Source organism: Zalophus californianus, chromosome 5 (assembly GCF_009762305.2).
Source record: "Zalophus californianus isolate mZalCal1 chromosome 5, mZalCal1.pri.v2, whole genome shotgun sequence".
In the NCBI taxonomy this organism is placed as follows: Eukaryota; Metazoa; Chordata; class Mammalia; order Carnivora; family Otariidae; genus Zalophus; species Zalophus californianus.
Window position 1 is genome coordinate 26,216,185 of NC_045599.1, and position 21,102 is coordinate 26,237,286.

The 21,102-nt window shown below is 36.8% G+C and overlaps 1 protein-coding gene across 5 annotated transcripts in view; it reads right to left on the reverse strand.

Annotated features, from left to right (window-relative positions):
• Positions 1-3,336: 3,336 nt before the first annotated feature.
• The window catches only part of KIF3A (kinesin family member 3A), a 55,522-nt gene continuing 37,756 nt past the window's right edge, over positions 3,337-21,102 (reverse strand). For 2 of the 5 annotated variants that reach the window (XM_027604503.2, XM_027604508.2), the window contains exons 10-19: positions 19,785-19,856; positions 17,694-17,702; positions 14,389-14,545; positions 13,810-13,990; positions 13,111-13,221; positions 12,441-12,566; positions 9,893-9,946; positions 9,467-9,535; positions 8,759-8,883; positions 3,337-6,798 (exon numbers count right to left, since the gene is read on the reverse strand). In XM_027604503.2, the coding sequence (XP_027460304.1) occupies positions 6,750-6,798; positions 8,759-8,883; positions 9,467-9,535; positions 9,893-9,946; positions 12,441-12,566; positions 13,111-13,221; positions 13,810-13,990; positions 14,389-14,545; positions 17,694-17,702; positions 19,785-19,856 (953 nt within the window). In that variant the 3' untranslated portion in view covers positions 3,337-6,749. The remainder of the gene's footprint in view (positions 6,799-8,758; positions 8,884-9,466; positions 9,536-9,892; positions 9,947-12,440; positions 12,567-13,110; positions 13,222-13,809; positions 13,991-14,388; positions 14,546-17,693; positions 17,703-19,784; positions 19,857-21,102) is intronic. The other 3 variants (XM_027604504.2, XM_027604505.2, XM_027604506.2) reach the window with 3 other exon arrangements.

Consider the following 21,102-nt stretch of genomic DNA (forward strand, 5'->3'; position numbering starts at 1 on the left):
AAACAGGGATTAAGTGAAAGGTGAGACAGTTGTCATTTAAGCTCATTCACTTAGGAAACTGAGCAGCGGCCAAAGCTTCAGGGGGGGCAGACGTGCCTCTGCCTGGCCCGAATGACACATGAAGTCTCAACTGCTCCGTCCCGGCCATCAGCCATCTACACCCTTTCGCCAATGAATGTATTGTATCTCCGGCATTAGTAGCTAAGAAAACACTTACTGAATAAATGAACAAAAGAAAACATGTTTCACTCAAATCCATGGTTGAATGTCTTTTATTGAAGCATGGGGGGGAGGAAGGGGCTCCTGTTGCTACTGGCTGGTCCACGCCAGTGACCCTCCCCCACATGTCATCTTGGTGGGCCTGTCGGGGTGCCCAAGTCACCTGAGAGTGGGGCACTGCAGCGCAGAGGGCAGTACGCACCTTTCTCCCGTAGCGCAGTGCATCCCGGCCTAACAGCGGGCAGGCGGAGCCCCTCTGCTCCTACTGGCTTCCACGGACAGCAAGGCGCACACATGCTCTGCTCCTGGAGCTGATTCCCTGGTTCAATTCCTCAGCTCCAGCTGGAGTTCCAGTCCCAGGTGGAGAACTAAAATCCAGTCCGCTGTCACGCCCAGCGCTTCCCGAACTGGTCTGGCCCCGAGCGCTCAGATGTTTTCTCCTCAGCTCTCCACAGTGCAGCGCATCAGCTCCAGCCTGCCCGTCAACTTCCCTTAGCTGCACTGCAGGCGCTCAGCCATCTGCTCCGCATCTCCTATCAGCCAGTGTCAAACCAAACACAGTCACGGTCTGATGTTTGCTGGGCTGGCCGCACACCTGGGCACCTGCTAGGCAATGTGAGTAAAGAGAAGGGGGGAGCGAGCTGAGAAGACAAGGCACTGGGCTCCTGTGGCTCAGGCCCGAGCGAGCCTCCAGGGCCCAGGTGTTCACGCCACCTGTTGTCCCAGCCCCCGGCTAGCTAGCCCTTCACAACCTTTCTACCAGTTCTTTCTCTAAAACACAAATGATGTGAGGGACCCACTTAAAATCCCTCTGTGGCTTCCCACTCCCTACTGGCCTATCACTTTCCTTTTCAGGCTCATCGGTGCAGACGGCCTTCTGCCCTATGTCCAGCATCCTACCCGTGCCCCCGGCAGCCAGATTCGTGTTACTCCTGCTGCCCGGGATGCTTTACCCGAAGATGTTGTGACATCTTCAAAAGCACTTTCCCTGGGAAGAAGCCTCTTCTGACCTTGTGGTCAGGTAGGTATGTGCTAGATACCATCTTGGCTGCTCGGGAAGAACACCAGGACTGGCCGCTCACCATTCCCACTCCTGAATGACAGCCCTCAACATGCTGAGCTGCCATTCTCATTTCCAGGGTCACCTCTCCCTCCTGGGGGAGGCTGGAGCATCGCAAAGACCTTCCACCCAGTACCACATGGGCACACAGTAAATACAGAAGACACCAGTGACGGAGTGGCACAGTTCGTGATGGAGTAGAAATCAAGGCCAACATAATATTTCTGTAATGACTCTGGTACTTTTAGGTTGGGTTAGGCAATATCCTCTCACTAAGATTAGCATCAACTCTGAGAAATATTTTATGCAGTTGTAAAGTCCCAGTTAAATTCCTTTGTACCACTGGAGAAGTAAAGCCTTTGATTAAAAACTAAAATTTCCCCAGCCCTCTGAAAAGGGGTGGGGGAGGGGAGCAGGTGTGGAAGAACGTGTGATCTGTCATATTCTTTAGTCAGAGCCATAAACGTGTTTGGGTAAGACAAAAAGTGATGTTCTGATAACGTTGATAAAAGTAACTTGAAGATTGGGTCACAGGAAGCCCAAGATAAATGCTGAGAGGAAACAGGTTCTTTTTGAAGTAGCCTCTTCATAATTTTCCCACACATTTGTTCAACTTCCGAAGGAGGACTGAAGACCTGATTTGTTTTGCAAATGAAACAGCCTAAGAATGAGACATTCAGCTACTATTGTAACAAATACTTTAGGTTTAGGCTGTGGCTTCAGGACTGCTCTGGCAAGCCCTGGCTAACTGTGGTCCCCTAGGCTGGTCCTCAGCTGTTTTTTGCTTTGTTTTGTTTTTGTACTTGGCTTTTTAAAAGAGATTTCTGCAGGGTCTTCTTTAGGACAGACAATGTCCTCAGCAGCATCCTGACAACACAGGCGGGCGGTAGCAGGTGCATCTTAGTGGTATGGCTTTGGTGAAAGTGTCGCAGCTCCAAAACTCAACTGGGGAAGATGGGCAGAGGATGTGAAGGCAGCACTATTTATTCTCTTGCTTAGGCCATGGCAGGTCTTTCATCTTCTTTTCGTGTTCCACATACTGTAGGAGTGTGACCTAAGTTAGCAGTTGGGAAAAGGAAGAGAGCGAGCCCAGAAAGGGCCAGAGGAGTCTCCTTTGCAAAAAGCACATTTAAGTCCTCTGAGACTTGCTGACGAATCAAAACTTCTCATTGCCTGCCCTGACTTTCGTAAGGCCACCCAATGCAAAGCCTGCTAATAAACTGTTACAAGAATACATGATTAACAAGAATTCAAGCAATGTTTTGTCTTGCAGATTAAGCTCATTAAAAACTTTTAAAAGAGATCATGGTATCGTAGCACTAAGAAATGTCTCCTTTTACCTTTTAGATACATTTTACATACGTACCTCTTTAAGATTCTGTTCTCAAATACCAAGTGAAAAAGGATAACAAAATTTGGATAAAAATATTTTTGGCAAAAATAAGTTTGTTTGAGTGCAGGGTGGGGGGCGGGACAGAAGAAGGAAAGAGAATTTTAAGCAGGCTCCATGCCCAGCACAGAGCCCAACAGGGCTCAATCTCACGACCTTGAGATCATGACCTGAGCCGAAATCAAGAGTGGGACACTTAACTGAATGAGCTACCCAGGCGCACCCCCCAAAAATGTTATCAATTAGAAGCACATTTTACCTTTTTATTTTTTAAAGATTTTATTTGAGAGAAAGAGCACTAGAGAGAGACAGAGCGAGAGAGAGAGAGAGCGAGCAAGCATGAGTGGAGGGCAAAGGGAGAGGGAGAAGCAGATTCCCCACTGATCCAGGACCCCAGGATCACGACCTGAGCTGAAGGCAGACGCTTAACCAACTGACCCACCCAGGTGCCCAGAAGAAGCACATTTTAAAACCTTTCTCCCAGGTTTATGTTTCATGACGATTTCTGTTTCTAGACTCACAACATGAAATGTTTTGGGTGTAAAATGACACTGGGTTCTCTCAACCATACAAAATTGAGATGCCAAGCACAAAGACCATACTTATTAGTATCAGGATGGACGTAAACACAAGACAGTTCAGGAAAGAAGCAGACCACCACTATAGGTATTAGGTAAAGATTTTTATTTCTAACTTAACCATGCTGCATGTATACATACAATATCAATATATACAACTTGAACAAATACAATTTATACATAAAATACAATGAAGGTGTGGCTTTTGAAACTGATGCAACAAACTCATTATAAGATTTGCAATTTTGGCCAGTATACAGTATTGTAGTAATCCTACTGAAGTTATTAATGATTTAAATTAATCAAACTACAGTATAAGTTCAAAGGCACTAGGAAGATCTATGTTTTCTTCTAGCATTTTAAGAACAAAGAATCACTAAAAAGGAAAACAAATGTATACATTAAGAAATTGGGCAGACACTGGCGTGCTTAAATGTAAACTCTACCCATTCCTTAATTCGGAGCCCTGTAGGAAAGAGGGACTTCCCTTAATACAAGAGTTAAGGGGAAAGATATTTTTGAAAGACTGAAAACAACCCAAAATCCATAATCATAACTTTAAAAAAAACATGTTACAGACGAAGTAGCACTGACCCCCTCCCCCAAAGTAACCTTAAATTTCTTGCTGCAAAAAAGGTCCCCTTCCCCCAGAAAAAAAGAGGACATACCTTGTCAAATAGACTCTACTTGCCAGAAAAACACAAAGATGCAAGCCACCCCCCTATACCTTGGTTAAGCTTATATTTTACAAGAATCTAAACAAAAATGGGGGGTACTACTATATTTTAATATCTTAATTATTAGTATATATAATTGAGATTTTAAAACAGGGTTTATTAAAGAACATACATTCTACCAAGGTATCTTTTAATAAATAAACATTACTTTTTTAAATTAAAGAGAAAATACTCGACAACCTATTTATATGTGACACTCATTTTAAGATTTTTTTTTTTAATGTGACATAGAGAGACACAGCGAGGGAGGGAACACAAGCAGGGGGAGTGGGAGAGGGAGAAGCAGGCTCCCCGCGGAGCAGGGAGCCTGATGTGGGGCTCGATCCCAGCACCCTGGGATCATGACCCGAGCCAAAGGCAGACGCTTAAGGACTGAGCCACTCAGGTGCCCCTGTGACACTCATTTTAAATTTGCCTATTTATTTCAAATAATGAACAGGTTTCTTCATCTATATCCTTTCACGAAATTAATACTGAAGTTACAAAATATTTCATTTTATGGACAAAGACACAGTACACGTGAAGAAACCACAGAATTGCTATGATTAAAGCTAAATGAATAACTCTAAAGTCAGTATCCCATGTTTTCATATGGATATTCAAGCCTGGCTTGAATATCTTATTTTGGTATTTCATAAAATGAATATCTAATGTACATCTGGTATAATCAGTTCTAATGTAAATGCTTTAAAAAAAATAATAACTACTAAAGTGGCCTGTTTTGTAAATTCCACAATGTTTTGACTTTTTACAGATTTCTTTTTGTTACTGCAGCAGAAGTGGAATAGAAAAATAAATCTAACATACTGGCTTAAAAGTCCTATGTTTTAAATAAGCTTAATGCCAAAGTTATTCCTTTCCCACGGCAAAGGGAATACAGTCAACGATTTTAAGAGTGCTGTCTGGTGACAGATGGGAGCTACACTTGTGGTGAGCACAGTGTAACAGAGCAGGTGAATCACTATGTTGTCCACCTGAAACTAATGGAACACAGTGTCAACTCTACTCAAAAATAAAATAAAATAAATAAAAAATAAAGTTATTCCTTTCCTATTAACTGGATGGTTAAAGGCTAGAAATAAGGACTTTTAAAAAGAAGTCTGCATCTGTTTTTTTTCTACTGGTAAAATGAAGATTTCTCTAGAGCAATTACTAACAGTTAAATGTGCATCTACAGTTGCGAAGATACTCTGTGCACACAAAGCTTTTACAAGACACAAATTTACCTCTAGTCTTCACAGTACCTAAACAATGCCCCACAGAAGTCATAAACTTCTGTCTTACACATTGCAAAGAAAATGCTGCCAGTTAAATGCAATTCTTGTTAACTAGAAAATATACACTACACACAGGACGTTTAGTACACCACCTTTGGAATGTACTTTAAATTTAGGGACACATTTTTACCACCACCTCACAAGTACGCCACCTTCGCTCACCCCCACTTTATACACAGCTTTGTAACTACAAACCAATATTTAACCAAACTTATTAAAATACTGTTCACTTAGTAAATACTTATTTATGAAGTCTCAAACTTGCAACCAATGGACTTCAGGGCTGATTACATAATTTTAAAATCATAAAAAATATTAAGTGGTTTAGGAGTAGCTTGACTTATAAAAAATTTCAAATTTTTAAGCAGCCAACATAAGAACAATTCTATTCCAACTTATTTACTATAAAATAAAATTTCTTATTTTTAGAGGAATATGGTCTAACTGGGAGTTGTCAATAAAAGAAATTTAGGGAAAAATATTTTCTTCTTATAAAATATGAATAAAAGCAAAACAAAGTGTTTTAAAGCCAAAGAACTGAAAGACACATATTTTCTGCTTTGGTTGCATTTTGTGGAAAATGGAGACCTTTCTCAGTTGGGAGATACAGAGCAATTTCCATCACAATTTAGAACTCAGACATAGGAAAGCCAAGCATCCATTAGTCACACTTCGAAGTGAATTTTAGAAAATATACACATATGGGCAAAGATCAGTGACCAATATTAGCTTCTTAATTTTCTGCAACTGTGACTCCTTTCTAACTACATACAAATTCAATGCTTCAAGAGAACACAAAACCAGAACAAAAAAAGTGCATTTGACTTGAAGTGGCAAAAAAGGTCGAGAGGTCCAGAAGAAACATATTTCCAACTTTTGTATTTTAAACATGTATACTTCTAAAGACTGTTGAATTATAAAATTTTCTCAAGATCAGTAAGATGAGTTATCTTATACTTAAAACACAATGAATGTTAGTGTAAAAATTAGAACATTTTTAAACAGGCCACGCGGGTGTTAGGATCGAATAATGTCTTAGATATGCAGCCCACACATTCATACATGACAGCACAACACAGGACAATGAGATCTGCTACTTTCTGTGTGCAAAAACAGGACTTACGTTTTTCTTCTATTTTGACTATCTAGTTACCTAATCATTACAGCAGTTGAATAAATCACTAGCAGATTTACGTATACATTTAAACTGCAACTCTCTATAGTAAGAGCTGCTCCTCCAACTTCCCTGCACAGTATCAACTGGAGCATAATATGACAATTTGAAGAATTACCAGTTGTACAATTTTAATGACATTAATATTTATATTGACTAAGACTTACTAGGCAATTCATTAGTTCCAGTCTTACTCCATGACTTACAGCTTCCATTATTTGAAATTACAGAATAGTCTTCAGTGTTTTAAGTAAAGATTTTGTCCAGGCATGAGAATATCACTAATTTTTATTGTGACTTTAAGTCTGTAACATTTACTGAAGTAAAGAGTCAATTACAGTTTCAGGCTTTGCAGAACGCTTTCTGTTTGGAGGAAAGAAAAAGAAAACATGAATGCTTTCCTAGAAAACTGAATGCAAACACTTTACATTAGGTAGCAGGTAATACAGGGTGGCCATAAGGTCTAGAAACAGGCCAACGTTTGACAGGTCTATGTTAAGAGATCAACTAAAGCCTACCTTTTTAGGCCAGGGGAAGTTGCCTCAAGTAGGAGCAAGAGCATGGCACTCCACGCCCCCAACCAGAACGTGAGGGGTTGAGTGGATGAAAACTTCTAAAGCTGGACTAGACAGGCTAGGCCAGGTGGGTTGCATGCTTGTCAGGCCTGAACCCCTTGATTATCTGTTCTGGGGCATGCTGAAGGTACAGGTTCATTCAGTGAAAAAAGGAGACACAAATCATCTGAAGCAACACCTTACAGACAATGGACCAATGGAAATGCTACATGAACTACTGTGTTCACTGGAATTTTGCTTGGCACATTGACCTATGCATTTCTAATGAGGATATCCCATTGAACATTATCAGGTAAAGTAACGCAGTATCAATAAACCTTATATTATGTATATTTACCTATGTTTATGGCCATCTATTATTTTCATAATACAGAAGGCTAATTTTGGTACACAGAGAATGGTAAGTGTGGCTCATCTAATGTAGGCTCAAATGAACTTTTTTTATGTTAAACCACAAAATAAATATTTTTAAGTGAGTATTCTGAAAACCATAACCACATACCTTATCAAATTGTTTGTTTTAGGTCCTTATGGTTTAAAAAAAAAAGTGACAAAAACTGTGAGATGTCATGTAAATAATCTGGATTTCTGGCTCTTCCTTTGAAACGAGAAGATCCAGCAACAGTGGGCCCTTTATTCCCCAAACTAACTAGGAACAGGGGTAGTAGCCACTTACTCCAGACAGACCACTCTCCACTTTGCCCCAGTCCCAGCCACTGTCTATTTTTCTCCTACGCTGAGGCCAACTGCCTTACCGCTTATCATCACCCCTTGCACTGTAATTTTTCTTACCAACTGCAGAGTTAAGAGGAAAATCTCTCTATTAAAAAATGGAAAAACAAAAGATCTAATGGGATTTGTGTTTCTTTGGTTTCTTCATTCACTAAATATTTTGCACATGGCTTCTGGTGACATGCGAAAAGTTTTTAACAACTGGCATCTAAATGCTAAAAAAGGTAAAAACTCGTACACTTTTAAAATGCTATTGATTCCTCCTGAGTTCAACTAAACCAAATTTATAAATGTTAGGCTATATCTATGATATTATGTAACACAAAAATATTAAAACCATACAACTTTATCTTACATGTAACTCAGAAGTCTCTATACTCAAAGTAGGGGGAAAAATAAGCTGATTATTTCCTATCATTTCAGGAGCCCCAAGTATTACAATCGGTTTAAATAAGCAGAATAGTACTTGATGTAGGGAAGGGAGAGAAGAAATAAGCTCTATCCCCGATTTCCCTGGGCTTGTTATGATACATATAGACCACTCAACAGTCAAAACCAGTACTCAAAGGAGAGGGAAAGATGGTCAGACAAGTTTTCTTTAACTGGTGACTGAGAAGGTCAAGGTTCTTGGGGCAGTGTTTATGACAGAAAAGCAAGGCAGCAAATACAAGACATTGGGAGTCGACCAGGCAAATGAATCAGCATCTCACTAGAAGAATTACTATTAAGAATTAAGGGATTAAGATAATAGATGACTTCTAATACATTTGGATAGAACAAAGTAAATTAAAAATAAACTCTGTTACTGAGGAGGGCTAAAGAAGTTGGAAGACTTAATTCTTTAGTTTTCACTTACTCAAATCCTAACTACATAGACTCTGATATTTATTTAAATACATCTAAAATGCATCTTTTTAATACAGCTAAAATACTTATTACAACTAAATTTCCTCTAAATGTGCCTAATCAGAATATCCTGTTGCCTTTATTTCCTAGTACTGAAAGGCAGTCCTTACCTTCGCCCTGTCTTAGGCCTTGCTTTCCCCTTCGAAGTCCGTGGCCTCTCTAATTTCATCAAGGACTGCCGGAGGCTCTCCTCAGTGTAGGCAAGATACACGTGGGAAAGGTCCACTTCAAAGGGCTAAGTAAAGGGAACAAACACAAGACACTCTTATAGGAAGGATTTAAACCAGATGTGGGGGGAAGATGTAAAAAACTGAATAAACTCCTAGAAAAAACCTGCAGAACACAAGACCAAAGAAATGTCTAAGGATATCTTCTTCTAATGCCATTTGTCTCAGATGTATTCACCAAGGGGTGGTAAATAAGAAGCCCCAACAAACGATAAATGCCTTTACAGGAAAGGAGGACTGCTGCTGTCTTCCCCGCACCGGCTGCCCTTGCTGACCCAAGTCTAGGTCTAGTTCGCAGAAGTACAGCCCCATTCCGGTCTCTAACTATCCCCCCGCAGCCTGGAGAGGGGGCAAAGAGTGCTCTGAAGAAAACGCCCTGCCCCTCGTGTCGTACAGAGCATAAGCCTGCCCTCATGACTGAGGAGAGCAGAAAGGTCCTCTATCACCCCTCCTGGGGCTTCTCTTCCCAAGAGATCCGCCTATTTTTCAGCAGAGCTGATTGTTTTATATCATATTGATAACAGAATTTAGTGACCCAATTCCTAATAAAGGAACTGTAGTTACCAAAAAAAAAAAAAAAAGCACTCTTACATCTTTCTCTTTTTTATCAGGAGCTGGAGTCTGCTTCCTCATGTTATTTCCTGTGTAGGCAACACATTTCTCAAAAAAGGAAAAAAAAGGGAGGGAGGAAAAATGTCTTAATTAGCAATTAGTACTATAAATAAGGCAAATTACTATGAGATGTACTGATGTTACACTCATAAAACATGCTCGAAATTTGAATGCTGGAAAAGAAAGGGATTTACACGTCATACAGTCCTATGAAGCCCCAAACTACACCATTTCCCCTGAAAAGTTTGTGTGTTATGATATAATTAGGAAAACATCTTATCCACCCTAGTGGATTGTCATCTGATTCATTCTCTGGACCATCTTTCTCCCCTCACAGCCAGCACAGATCCAGTCTATAGGAAACACTCCATAAGTATTTCATGGAAGGATGAAGATAATACTCACTAGCTGCCATTCTCCTATGTCTTCATTCCAATGGACATAGTTTTCAATCATTTCCTTTTAAGAATCAAAGATGGTCTACTTTTAATATTTAATAACATTTGAAATACTGGAAAATATTCACAAAACTAAAATTTTAACATATTAAGTAAAAAAAAATGCCTCAAAACATTATATACTGCATTATAACTTTTTTATATATTTAAAAATACAGACTTTGAAAAAATACATGTAAATGCAAGTAAACTATATTCTTACATAAAAAGCAAGGAAAGAACATAAAAAACATGGGATTCAGGATGATGGTTACCTTGAGTTGGAAGAGGCAAAGGGATGGAAGAGGGAAGAGGGAAACCATTTGGTTAGAAGTAGGTTACTGTTGTGGTATTAGCTTTTGTTATTGATGACAAGTTCACTACAAAGTAACCAAAACAAACAAACAAAACTAACCAACTAAATAAAGGCAGGTCATCCAAAGACCAATAAGAAGAATGTACCATGAACCAATAATTAATTCTGTGCTCCTGAGGTCCAAAGGAAAAAAATACTAAGGCTTATTTTCAGAAAAAAATCTTTATATACTCAAATTTTTTTGAAAAATCAGTATGTTAAGGTTTACTAAAATGTATTAGAAAAATAGAAATTTTGAGTAAAGAAAAAGAAATGCTGAGATTTTAAAGTTATACTAGAATTAAGAATCAGCATCCACCTGGAGATGGATAGCAGGGATGATTGCAACATGCTGTGAATGTACCTGATGTCACTGAACTGTATTTTTTTTTTCAAAATTTATTTATTTTGGAGAGAGAGAGGGAGAGAGAGAAAGAGAGAGGAGGGAAGGGCAGAGGGAGAAAAAGAATATTAAGCAGACTCCCCTCCAAGCACAGAGCTGGACACAGGGCTCAAACTCACGACTCTGAGATCATGCCTGAGTTAAATCAAGAGTCAGATGCTTAACTGAGCCACCCAGGCACCCCTGAACTGTATTCTTAAAAATAGTTTAAAAAGGTAAATTTCATGTTATGTTTATTTTATCATATACACCACACTACACCATACACAGATAGACACACACACACATACACAATTGGTATCCATAAACGGGGAGAAAAATTAGCAAAGGAGTTCTGTTTATTCTATTTATAGGATTAATTATATTGAATGTATAACTAGGACCTATACCTTGATTCTAAACGCAATTATATAAATCTGGGTTCCTCCAAAGGGCTGAGAAAATTTTTTTTTAACTTTTTATTGTTATGTTAATCACCATACATTACATAATTAGTTTTTAATATAGTGTTCCATGGTTCATTGTTTGTGCATAATACCCAGTGCTCCACGCAGAATGTGCCGGGCTGAGAAATTCTTACTTACATACTCTTAGAATTATGTATTAAGAAAAGTTAACAGCTAGGAAATCCAAATCAAAACTTCAATGAGATACCACCTCACACCCGTCAGAATGGCTAAAATTAACAAGTCAGGGAACGACAGATGTTGGCGGGGATGTGGAGAAAGGGGAACCCTCCTACACTGTTGGTGGGAATGCAAGCTGGTGCAACCCCTCTGGAAAACAGTATGGAGGTTCCTCAAACAGTTGAAATTAGAGCTACCATTCGATCCAGCAATTGCACTACTGGGTATTTACCACAAAGATACAAATGTAGGGACCCGAAGGGGTACGTGTACCCCAATGTTTATAGCAGCAATGTCCACCATAGCCAAACTGTGGAAAGAGCCAAGATGCCCATCGACAGATGAATGGATAAAGAAGATGTGGTATATATACACAATGGAATATTATGCAGCCATCAAAAGGAATGAGATCTTGCCATTTGCAACGACGTGGATGGAACTGGAGGGTGTTATGCTGAGTGAAATAAGTCAATCAGAGAAAGACATGTATCACATGACCTCACTGATATGAGGAATTCTTAATCTCAGGAAAGAAACTGAGTGTTACTGGAGTGGTTGGGGGTGGGAGGGATGGGGTGGCTGGGTGACAGACATTGGGGAGGGTATGTGCTACGGTGAGCGCTGTGAATTGTGCAAGACTGTTGAATCACAGTTCTGTACTTCTGAAACAAATAACGCAACATATTTTAAGAAAAAAGAAAAAGAAGAAGATAACAGGAGAGGAAGAAAAGGGGAGTATGTCAGAGGGGGAGACGAACCATGAGAGATGATGGACTCTGAAAAACAAACTGAGGGTTCTAGAGGGGAGGGGGGTAGGGGGATGGGTTAGCCTGGTGATGGGTATTGAGGAGGGCACGTTCTGCATGGAGCACTGGGTGTTATGAACAAACAATGAATCATGGAACACTGCACCAAAAACTAATGATGTAATATATGGTGATTAACATAACAATAAAAAATTTTAAAAAAAAGTTAACAGCTAAAGTGAAATGTGATGGCATTAGTTCAAGAAAATTTTACTGTCAACAACTGAACTGGAGATATTTACCATCAATTAAATTATAATTTACATTCCTTATTTCTTCACCCCAGCCAGTGATATAATATCTAGAACAGAGAACTTCCCTCTTACCTGATAATCTTGAGGTATGAAGTTATCAATGATAAGCATCTGAAGCCGGAGCTCCCGGCTAAGCTGTCGAATATTCTCCAGTAGGCCTTCAATTTCCCTCTGGTGCTCCTGTTGGAGATCAGCCATCTATCAAAAAATCAATAAAAATATTAAGGGCAGGGGCGCCTGGGTGGCTCAGTCGTTAAGCGTCTGCCTTCGCCTCAGGTCATGATCCCAGGGTCCTGGGATCGAGCCCCACATCGGGCTCCCTGCTCAGCAGGAAGCCTGCTTCTCCCTCTCCCACTCCCCCTGCTTGTGTTCTCTCTCTTGCTATCTCTCTGTCAAATAAATAAACAAAATCTTTAAAAAAAAATATTAAGGGCAAACAAGATTTTAAATATAAAATAATTTCAACTGATAAAGGCACTGGCCTAAGAAATCCTGTAAGAGCTTACTCAGTTCCTTCAACAAACAATGGACAGAATGACTGTCTATTTCCATGTTATTAAGGTTGGAAATATACAATACAGCTTAATAGCTAAAATTTGAAATTGCACACAAAGGAGAAAATGTTATTTCTTTATTGCAAGCACACATTAAGATCTTTTTAGGATTCTTAATCATACTTACTCAAAGAATTTTTTTTTTTAAATTCAGAGCTACCTTTGTAGGTAATTTCTAGGAGACCAACCTCTGATTTGGCAGCCATCAGCATAGTCCAAACTTTCTTTAATTTCTTGGTTTTTCCCTGTGCTTCCTCTTGCAAGCTGGTATATTTTTCTTCAATATCCAAGCGTTCTTGCTACAACAAAAATTGATAAACTTTAATTTTCTTCATTAAACCAAAAATTTAATTTTTTAACAAATGATAAAAATGTTTAGCAACTATTATCTTTCAAAGCAATTCACAGATCTGCTTTAAAATTTAATTAAGATTATAGATATAAGATAAACACCATATGATTTCACTTATATGTGCAATCTAAAAAACAAAACAAATGAACAAGGAGACAAACAAAAAGCAGAAACAGACCCATCACTACAGAAAACAAACTGATGGTTGGGCCTGGGGGAGACAGGAAAATGGGTGAAGCGGAGTGGGAGGTACAGGCCTTTGGTTATGGAATAAGTCATGGGGATGAAAGGTACAGCATAGGGAACATAATCATACCGTAATAGGATTATACGGTGACAGATGGCAGCTACGCTTGTGGTGAGCACAGAATAACATATAGAGAAGTTTAACCACTCTATGTTGTACATCTGAAACTAGTGTAACACTGTGTGTCCACTACACTTAATTAATTAAAGATGATAGCTACAAAGCTTTTCACTAGAGGACTTAAATACTTAAGGCAAAGTGTCAACCAAAACCAGAAAGTCACACTACCTCTTTTTCCTCAAGTTCTCTGCGAAGTTGCTCTGCTCTTTTCCTCCGTTCTTCCAGTTCCATATTAGATTCTTCAAGAAGTTTCTCTTGTTCCTCAGCTTTTGCCAACAAATCAACACCACCCACAATTACCTTCTTCTCCAGTGCAGATAATTTCTCTAGCAAAGACTGATGTTCTTGTCTGTTGATTAAAAATGAGAATATCCGTCAATTATCTACTGTTCTATCAATATCATTTCCCAAAACTTTACAGGTATCTGGAGGCAAAATTTTAAAATTGGGATAAAATTATGTAACACCTCTATCAAATTATATCACAGGGTAGTATAAATTAACTTATGATTTAATCTATAACATCCAAGTTCACTGATAATTTTTCCTCCTACATAGAGATGAAATAATAAAAACAGATGTAATTTTTGGATACAGAACACATACAACAAAACCCTCTATCCAAAAAAGCTATTTGAGAGACAAAAATCAAGCTTTTAACTACTATTCAATTTTCTTTCTTATATATCCTATGAAAAATACCAGAAATTTAAAATCACGAATCCATCTCAATTAAGTAATACTCACTGGGCCTTAAGAAGATCTTTCTCCCGTTTCTCTAATTCAGCTCTAGCCTTGTTTCTTTCTTCTTCTTCCATATCAAGCTTTGTTTCAAGTGCTTTTCTCTCCTCATCAATTTTTGCTTGCATTTCAACCATCTTATCTGGGGATACTTTCTTTTTACCTATATGAGTCATTTAATTCCAACAATCACTTTGGAGCCAATTTTTCAGATTTGTGTAAATTATCTTCAATTATAAAGACACATTCCTCAATAATACAAAATATAACATTTTAAGGAAATCAAATAAATATTTTATTTCTATTTATTATGTTCCTAGAATAACTTTTTAACTAATTGCTAAACAAAATGTTGTGTAATTGTGCAATGATAACTAAGAACAAAAGTATGTGAAAGAGAAGCAAAACAGGTAAGTAGGGAAAAAAAAGAGAAAGGTTAATAAAGGAAAGCCAAATAAATTTAAAAAAAAACAAAGGATCTATGGGTCCCCAAATAAGATATCTGTTCAAAAAAGCAGTATAATTATTTAGTTACTTTTTTCTGATAACTAGGTACAAAATCAAGTGGCCTCCTAAAATGCCTCCCCAAAACTTACTAAAATAAATGAATAAACAGAAGTCACATATAGACATAAATTGCACAGATACAAATGTCAGGCAAAATAGCAAGTTTCTAATATGTATCTTCAGAGTTTTTCTAAAATTTATGTCTAATAAAATTATTTGGAAGTATTTCATCTCATAGTATACCTTAAAGGACGAAGTTTTATACTAATTATATAATGGTTATATTATAATTAACCAGGCATTTTACATAAAGTTGCTGAGCTACCATGATCTATCATCATATCTTAAATGAGCAACTAAAATAGCTCATTACTATGTCAAACTCAGGATCCCAAACCTAAGCCATTTTAAATATGCCAAGTATCAAATATAAGTAGAAATACTACCAAATAATAAAGCTGGAAATACAGCTTCCAATTGATTATTCTGACTATAGTGCCTAGTAGAGTGTTTCATATACACACAACAGTTGTTCAATAAAAGCTTACTGAATGAATTTAAAAATCATGAAATTAAAATGAGAAATCAAAAAGAGAAAATAAAAAACAAGGTTATTAAACTGGTTATGAAACTGAATCAAATAGAATTCATTTCTGGTAATACAATTTCTTTGAAACACACTTTCCTTTAGAAAAACAATCGAACTTTTCGTAGAATTGGTGTGAAGCTCTCCTGAAAGCTTTCTGTCATTCTTAACTTCCTTCCCAAAGGACCACAGAAGAATGTAAACCAGAGGAGTTTATAAATTGTTAATGCCTCCACCCAAAAGCGAGCCCCTCCTGCTAACAAGGAAAGAGAACTGAAAAATGATGATGCAGATATATATCTGAATATATACTTTCAGGAACTATGAGATGAAGAATTATTCATAGACTTTAAATCTTTAGGATATAATTATATTAAAAAAAAAAAAAAACCCAAGGGTTTAAAATACATTACCCTTCATTTCTATAGAAATAAAAGTCCAAAGGGAACTTAAGCCACAAAACAAGTCAGTTAAATAAAAGAGTAAATAAGAGCACTGATCCAAATTCATGCTTTGGTGTGGTGTGATTCATTGCATTCCAAAAGTCAGGATGTAGACCTGAATATGCTGGCTTCTTTGGCACAGTCACCTATATTAAATGTTCTGATTTATGCTGTTAAAAAAATAATTTTAAAAAGTAATCTAATTCTTGTTCACAGTGAACTCCTAGAAAGGATTTCTAATCAGTAGTACTATTTCTTAGAAATTTGAGGGGGGAAAGTGTAGATTCAAGTATAAAGTTAAGTGCATGCAGAGGACGCCTGGCTGGTGTAGCTGGTAGAGCATGTGACTCTTGATCTTGGGGTTGTGAGTTTGAACCCCACGCTGGGTATAGAGACTATGTAAAAATAAAATCTTTAAAAATAAATAAAGTGCATGCATTAAAAAATTATAACTTACTTTCTACCTCAGAATTACAAATATTTAAAGAAAAAATAGCAAGTATGTTAAGATAAAAAAACCTCTGAAGACATGGATACTAACAGTATAGTGGAAATGATCTGATAAACATATGCACATTAATTTTTAGGCATGTAGGGTTCTAATTGTTTGGTTAACAGTTAAAAACCTAGTTTCCAACCCCATTAAGAGGCAGTAAAATAAAAAGATATTACATGTAGAAATACAAAAGCACAACCTGTTGATGAATTACTACTAGGCCTGAATTGCATTAGTTATTAAAAACCATTCAGGTAGTATTTTCCAACTTCTGCTTTAGCAGCAAAAATCTTCCTGTGCTCTTACAACATTCTCATAGAGATGACCATGCATTTATAGCTAGGTTCAGTTTCAAAAGTTTAATATTTAAGTAACATAATTTCTAGTCAATATTATTCAGATAAATCACTGTATTTCTCTCCAAATAATATGTTAGGCTAAGTGTGAATATATTCCAACTTTCCTAAGCAGGCATTTAAAATCATGACATCACTAAAAGTCACTTTTAGATTGATTTTCTAAAAATCTTAACCAAACCAACCAAAAATCCTTCTTCTGATACTGCATGACACAATTCAGCACAAAATTTCAGGTAAACAAATCTTAAAAAAAAATGGTGATGTCATACAGTATTTAATTAAGCCAAACAGGAGTAGTAATACTTTTAGTTGCTCTTTGCCATGTGTCCCAACCAAAACTGCCAAAATGAACTTCGGCAAGATAAAGTGAAAGGGAAGAATTTTGGGAAGACTTAACTGAATTAATTTTATTTTCATTACATGAGCACCTATGAACATAAGTAACCAGGCATTTGACTCCTTGCTTAAAAAAAAAAAAAAAAAGCTTGAAAGTGAAAATCATTTAAATTTGTATTACCAAAATTTGGTTTAACGGATCTTTAAAAATTTAGGAAAAAAGATCATGTCATCTGGTTCTGGTGTTATATTTGTCTATTTTGTCAATTAGGTCTAGAGAATCCAGTATGGTTGTCACTGTCAATCTAATACTTCTGAATTGTTCTTCTAAAAACATCATTTGGAAACAAGAATGTTCCTAATAGCTTCCTGAACAAAAACTGAAATGAATTTTTTTTTTAATTTAGGAGAAAAAGTTTAAAAAAAAAAAAGAGCTAATGTTCAAAGATTTTTTTAAATACAAAAGACAGATACTTACCTTGAAAAAAAACTATTAAATTTAAAAAATGTAATGTAGTTAAATAACAAAGTTCTTTATAGTTTAAATAATTGTACCATGTGGAGTGCAAATCAATCACACCAACCTGCTTGATCTTTCAGTAAGAGTAGTAAGCAAATCGTAGACAGGAAGCATATGCACAGAGATGAAGAGGAAAAAAAGAAAACCATTATTTCCTTTGTAAAACAAAGAAAAATGTTTAACAGCATTTATTTATAGTATAAATATAGAAATAAATCATCAAAACTGAAAAAGAGCAGCTTTATGTAAAAAGAAAAACATATTCAACACAATCAGAGATGTAATTAAAGCAAATACCATTAATTTAGACTAAGATTACAATTCAAATCAATCTCAAGAGCTCACAATGACTCCCAGACTTCTGCAAATATAACAGTTCAGCACCAAGTGGTTATACTAATGGTACACATGGAATTGGGAACCTGCTAAGATCTGGGAAGTAATGTAAAAGGACAAAACAGAAAATTATGCCAATTTGAAAAATCAGTAAGTTAAAAGTAGCAAAATTTGCACTGTCAATTTCTAAATTTCCCAATTCAATGTTCTAATATAAAGATCCCATACAGGTGTGCCTCCCCTTTAAGAAAATCCAACACAAAAACCTCAATCAACTAAAGAGATAAATTGGATTACAGTAATCTGCAGTGATAATTTGATTAACAAAAGGATTTAATGAAGAAATATTAAGGACAGCAAGTTCTCCCAACAGATTTGATTTTCCAATGTGATTTATAAGCAATTTTTTCAGAAAAAAAATTAATTGCATAAAGTGAAGTACACCTGTATACTAACGAACTTGCATTCAATCCATTAGTAGATTGTTAAGGGTAATTATAATTCCATTGAGGTAAATGATCAACTGATGATTCAAGCAAAGAACACCTTAAAAAAAAAGCCATTCGTATTTTTAAAAGGGAAGATACATATAAGTTACACACAGCAACCACATGCTGGGAAAACCATTTTTCCACTTCACCAATACGCCCACATCACAACAGAAGAACTTAATGTTATGTGCTAGGTACACAAACAGTAACCAAAACTCCATGAATTGAACCAAGTACAACTCATTTCATAACATACTTTCATATAACTACTCTTTAAAGATTAAGGTAAATTTTAAAACCGAAACTTAAATTATAATGCCACTCAGGTATTTTCTCATATCTGACCGTTTATAATACAAAATAATACCTCTATATGGTTTCTAAAGCAATTTCTTGTATTTCATAAATTGTCCTATAAAACTGTTTTGGTAAAATGTAAGAATTGTCAAGAGAGAAAACGATTCCTAATATTCTTGGAAATCTTCCTCTAGAAAGCTAAATGCGTTAAGAATAACCAAACGTGTTTGTTACTACTTTTGGAAAAGTAAGTACACAGATAATGCTTTAAAAGGCAGTAAGCTGCAATCTAGTAGAAAAAAAAATCAATTCCCTTTTCTTCTAAAAATATAAATAAAATTAGTAATACTTTTCAACTGATTTAAGGTTTAAGAAAAAGCCTTTATGACTGAAATACGTCTAAACAGATCCTGCATTAACTTCTTGTGGATCTGAATTCTCTAATCATAGCTTAGAAAGTTTCTTAAAATCAAGCAGGTAGTTGAGAAAAGTGGCCATTTGAAATAAAATACTAACCAATGTATCTTTACTTGCTTCAAACTTTGGGAGCTTTCAATCTTAAGCTACCCCTAAGAGTAGGACACCAAAGCATAAAATCTTTATAACTTAAGACATGTTATAATGGGCATTGGTGTGTTGCCAAATGTAATCGGTACTTTTAGAAATTCAGGCTTCATTACTGCACGTCCCTTATTACTGACTAGGATTGGAAGTTTATCCTGAAACATAAAAGGGAACCATAAGAATTATTCTTTCAGACAGCTTACTAGCTCTCTTTACATTATCTCAATTGCAAAAGCACGAATCTCTCTTCCATTGTCTCAAACATAAGCATTAAGCACACGTTTTAACAGTTACAGTTAACTGGAAGCAATGAGGAAGGGGGAAATCATCACATGCTTTGTTCTGCTGAGAAGTCCAACATGTACTCTTTAAGTAATGACGGGGAGCAGCGCAGCATTTCTGAAATGAAGCCCATGGGTGATGGGAAAGCCAAAGCTCCGTGAGAGAATGTAAGAGCTAGCACTCACTGGGCAAGGACTTATCCAGAGGCTTCTCTATGACAGAGCATGTAGAGTCTGAGCTACTGCCACTGCTACTGCCTGGAAGACAAGGAAGTGAGCCCGACGGGAGCCAAAGGAAGAGGAGACAAGAAAATGAACACATACACACAGGAAAATTCAGTTCCACAGAGAGAATTTTAAAGAACAATCACGCTTTGCATTAAAGAACCAAAATGCACTTTCCCTTAATACCAGCCTTGGTAGACCACCCAATATTCTCTAGTTACAAAGCCAGATGGGGCAGTTAGAAACTGGGTTCCTTTAAGCGTCTACGGTGGGCCAACCCCACTGCCCACTTACAACGCAGTTACTCAGAGGCTTGGAATGACAGGAATAAAAAACAAGGCATTTGGTGACATTTAAGTCTATTTAAACTATTTACCTGGTAAGTTACAGGAAGTGAGTTTTAAAATTTAAAGTTATGCACAATTAAAACTATAGGAATGATGAGTTACCCTTCATCACAGATAGCTTGGCTTGTCTCCAATTTTACTCTCCACCAAAACATCAAGCAATTGGATATAATTACGTATGTTTCAGGTTTCACGGCAAAACTGTGAAAGGCTCACTAAAAATTTTAAAATTTCTAAGCCTAGAAGGAAGGTATCCTACTAATCAATATTTTAACATATTAAGCAATAGCATTTTTTTCTATTTTAAATTTTATTTTTAACAAATCTATGATCTGCTTTAGCTATGGACAGTCTATGAAAAAATAGGTATGAACACAAAACCATTTATCTAAATAAGGGGTCAGCAAGCATTTTCTGTTAAGGGACAGATAATAAGTGCTTTAGGCTTTGTGGGCCATACAGCCTCATCAGAAAGTAGCTGTACATCATCTACAAACAAATGAGCATGGATGTTTAATAAAATTTTCTTTATAAAAACAGGTGGTGGGCCAGTAGACTATAGTTCTACTCTAAATCATGCTCTTCCTCTAAATCATGCTCTTCCTGTCTTTTGAAGTTACAGAACCTTTGGTTTTAAAATTTGGGACTCCTGGGTTTATTTTCAGCAAGATCATTTTAATAAGACAAGCAAAATATGCACCAGCTTGCAAACAATGATCCACATATTAATGATCCACATTAATGGAAGAGAGTTCTGAAACAAATAAACATTAAGAGCAAAAACATTTGAAAAGTGGGCCATTATAATATGTCTCTCTTTTGCCTGTTATCTATATCTTTATCATAATAAATACAAACTTACTTCACACGTGGCAACAAATGCCCCATAAAAGGGTAAGAATGAAAGTACATTTTATAATGCAAAGTATTAA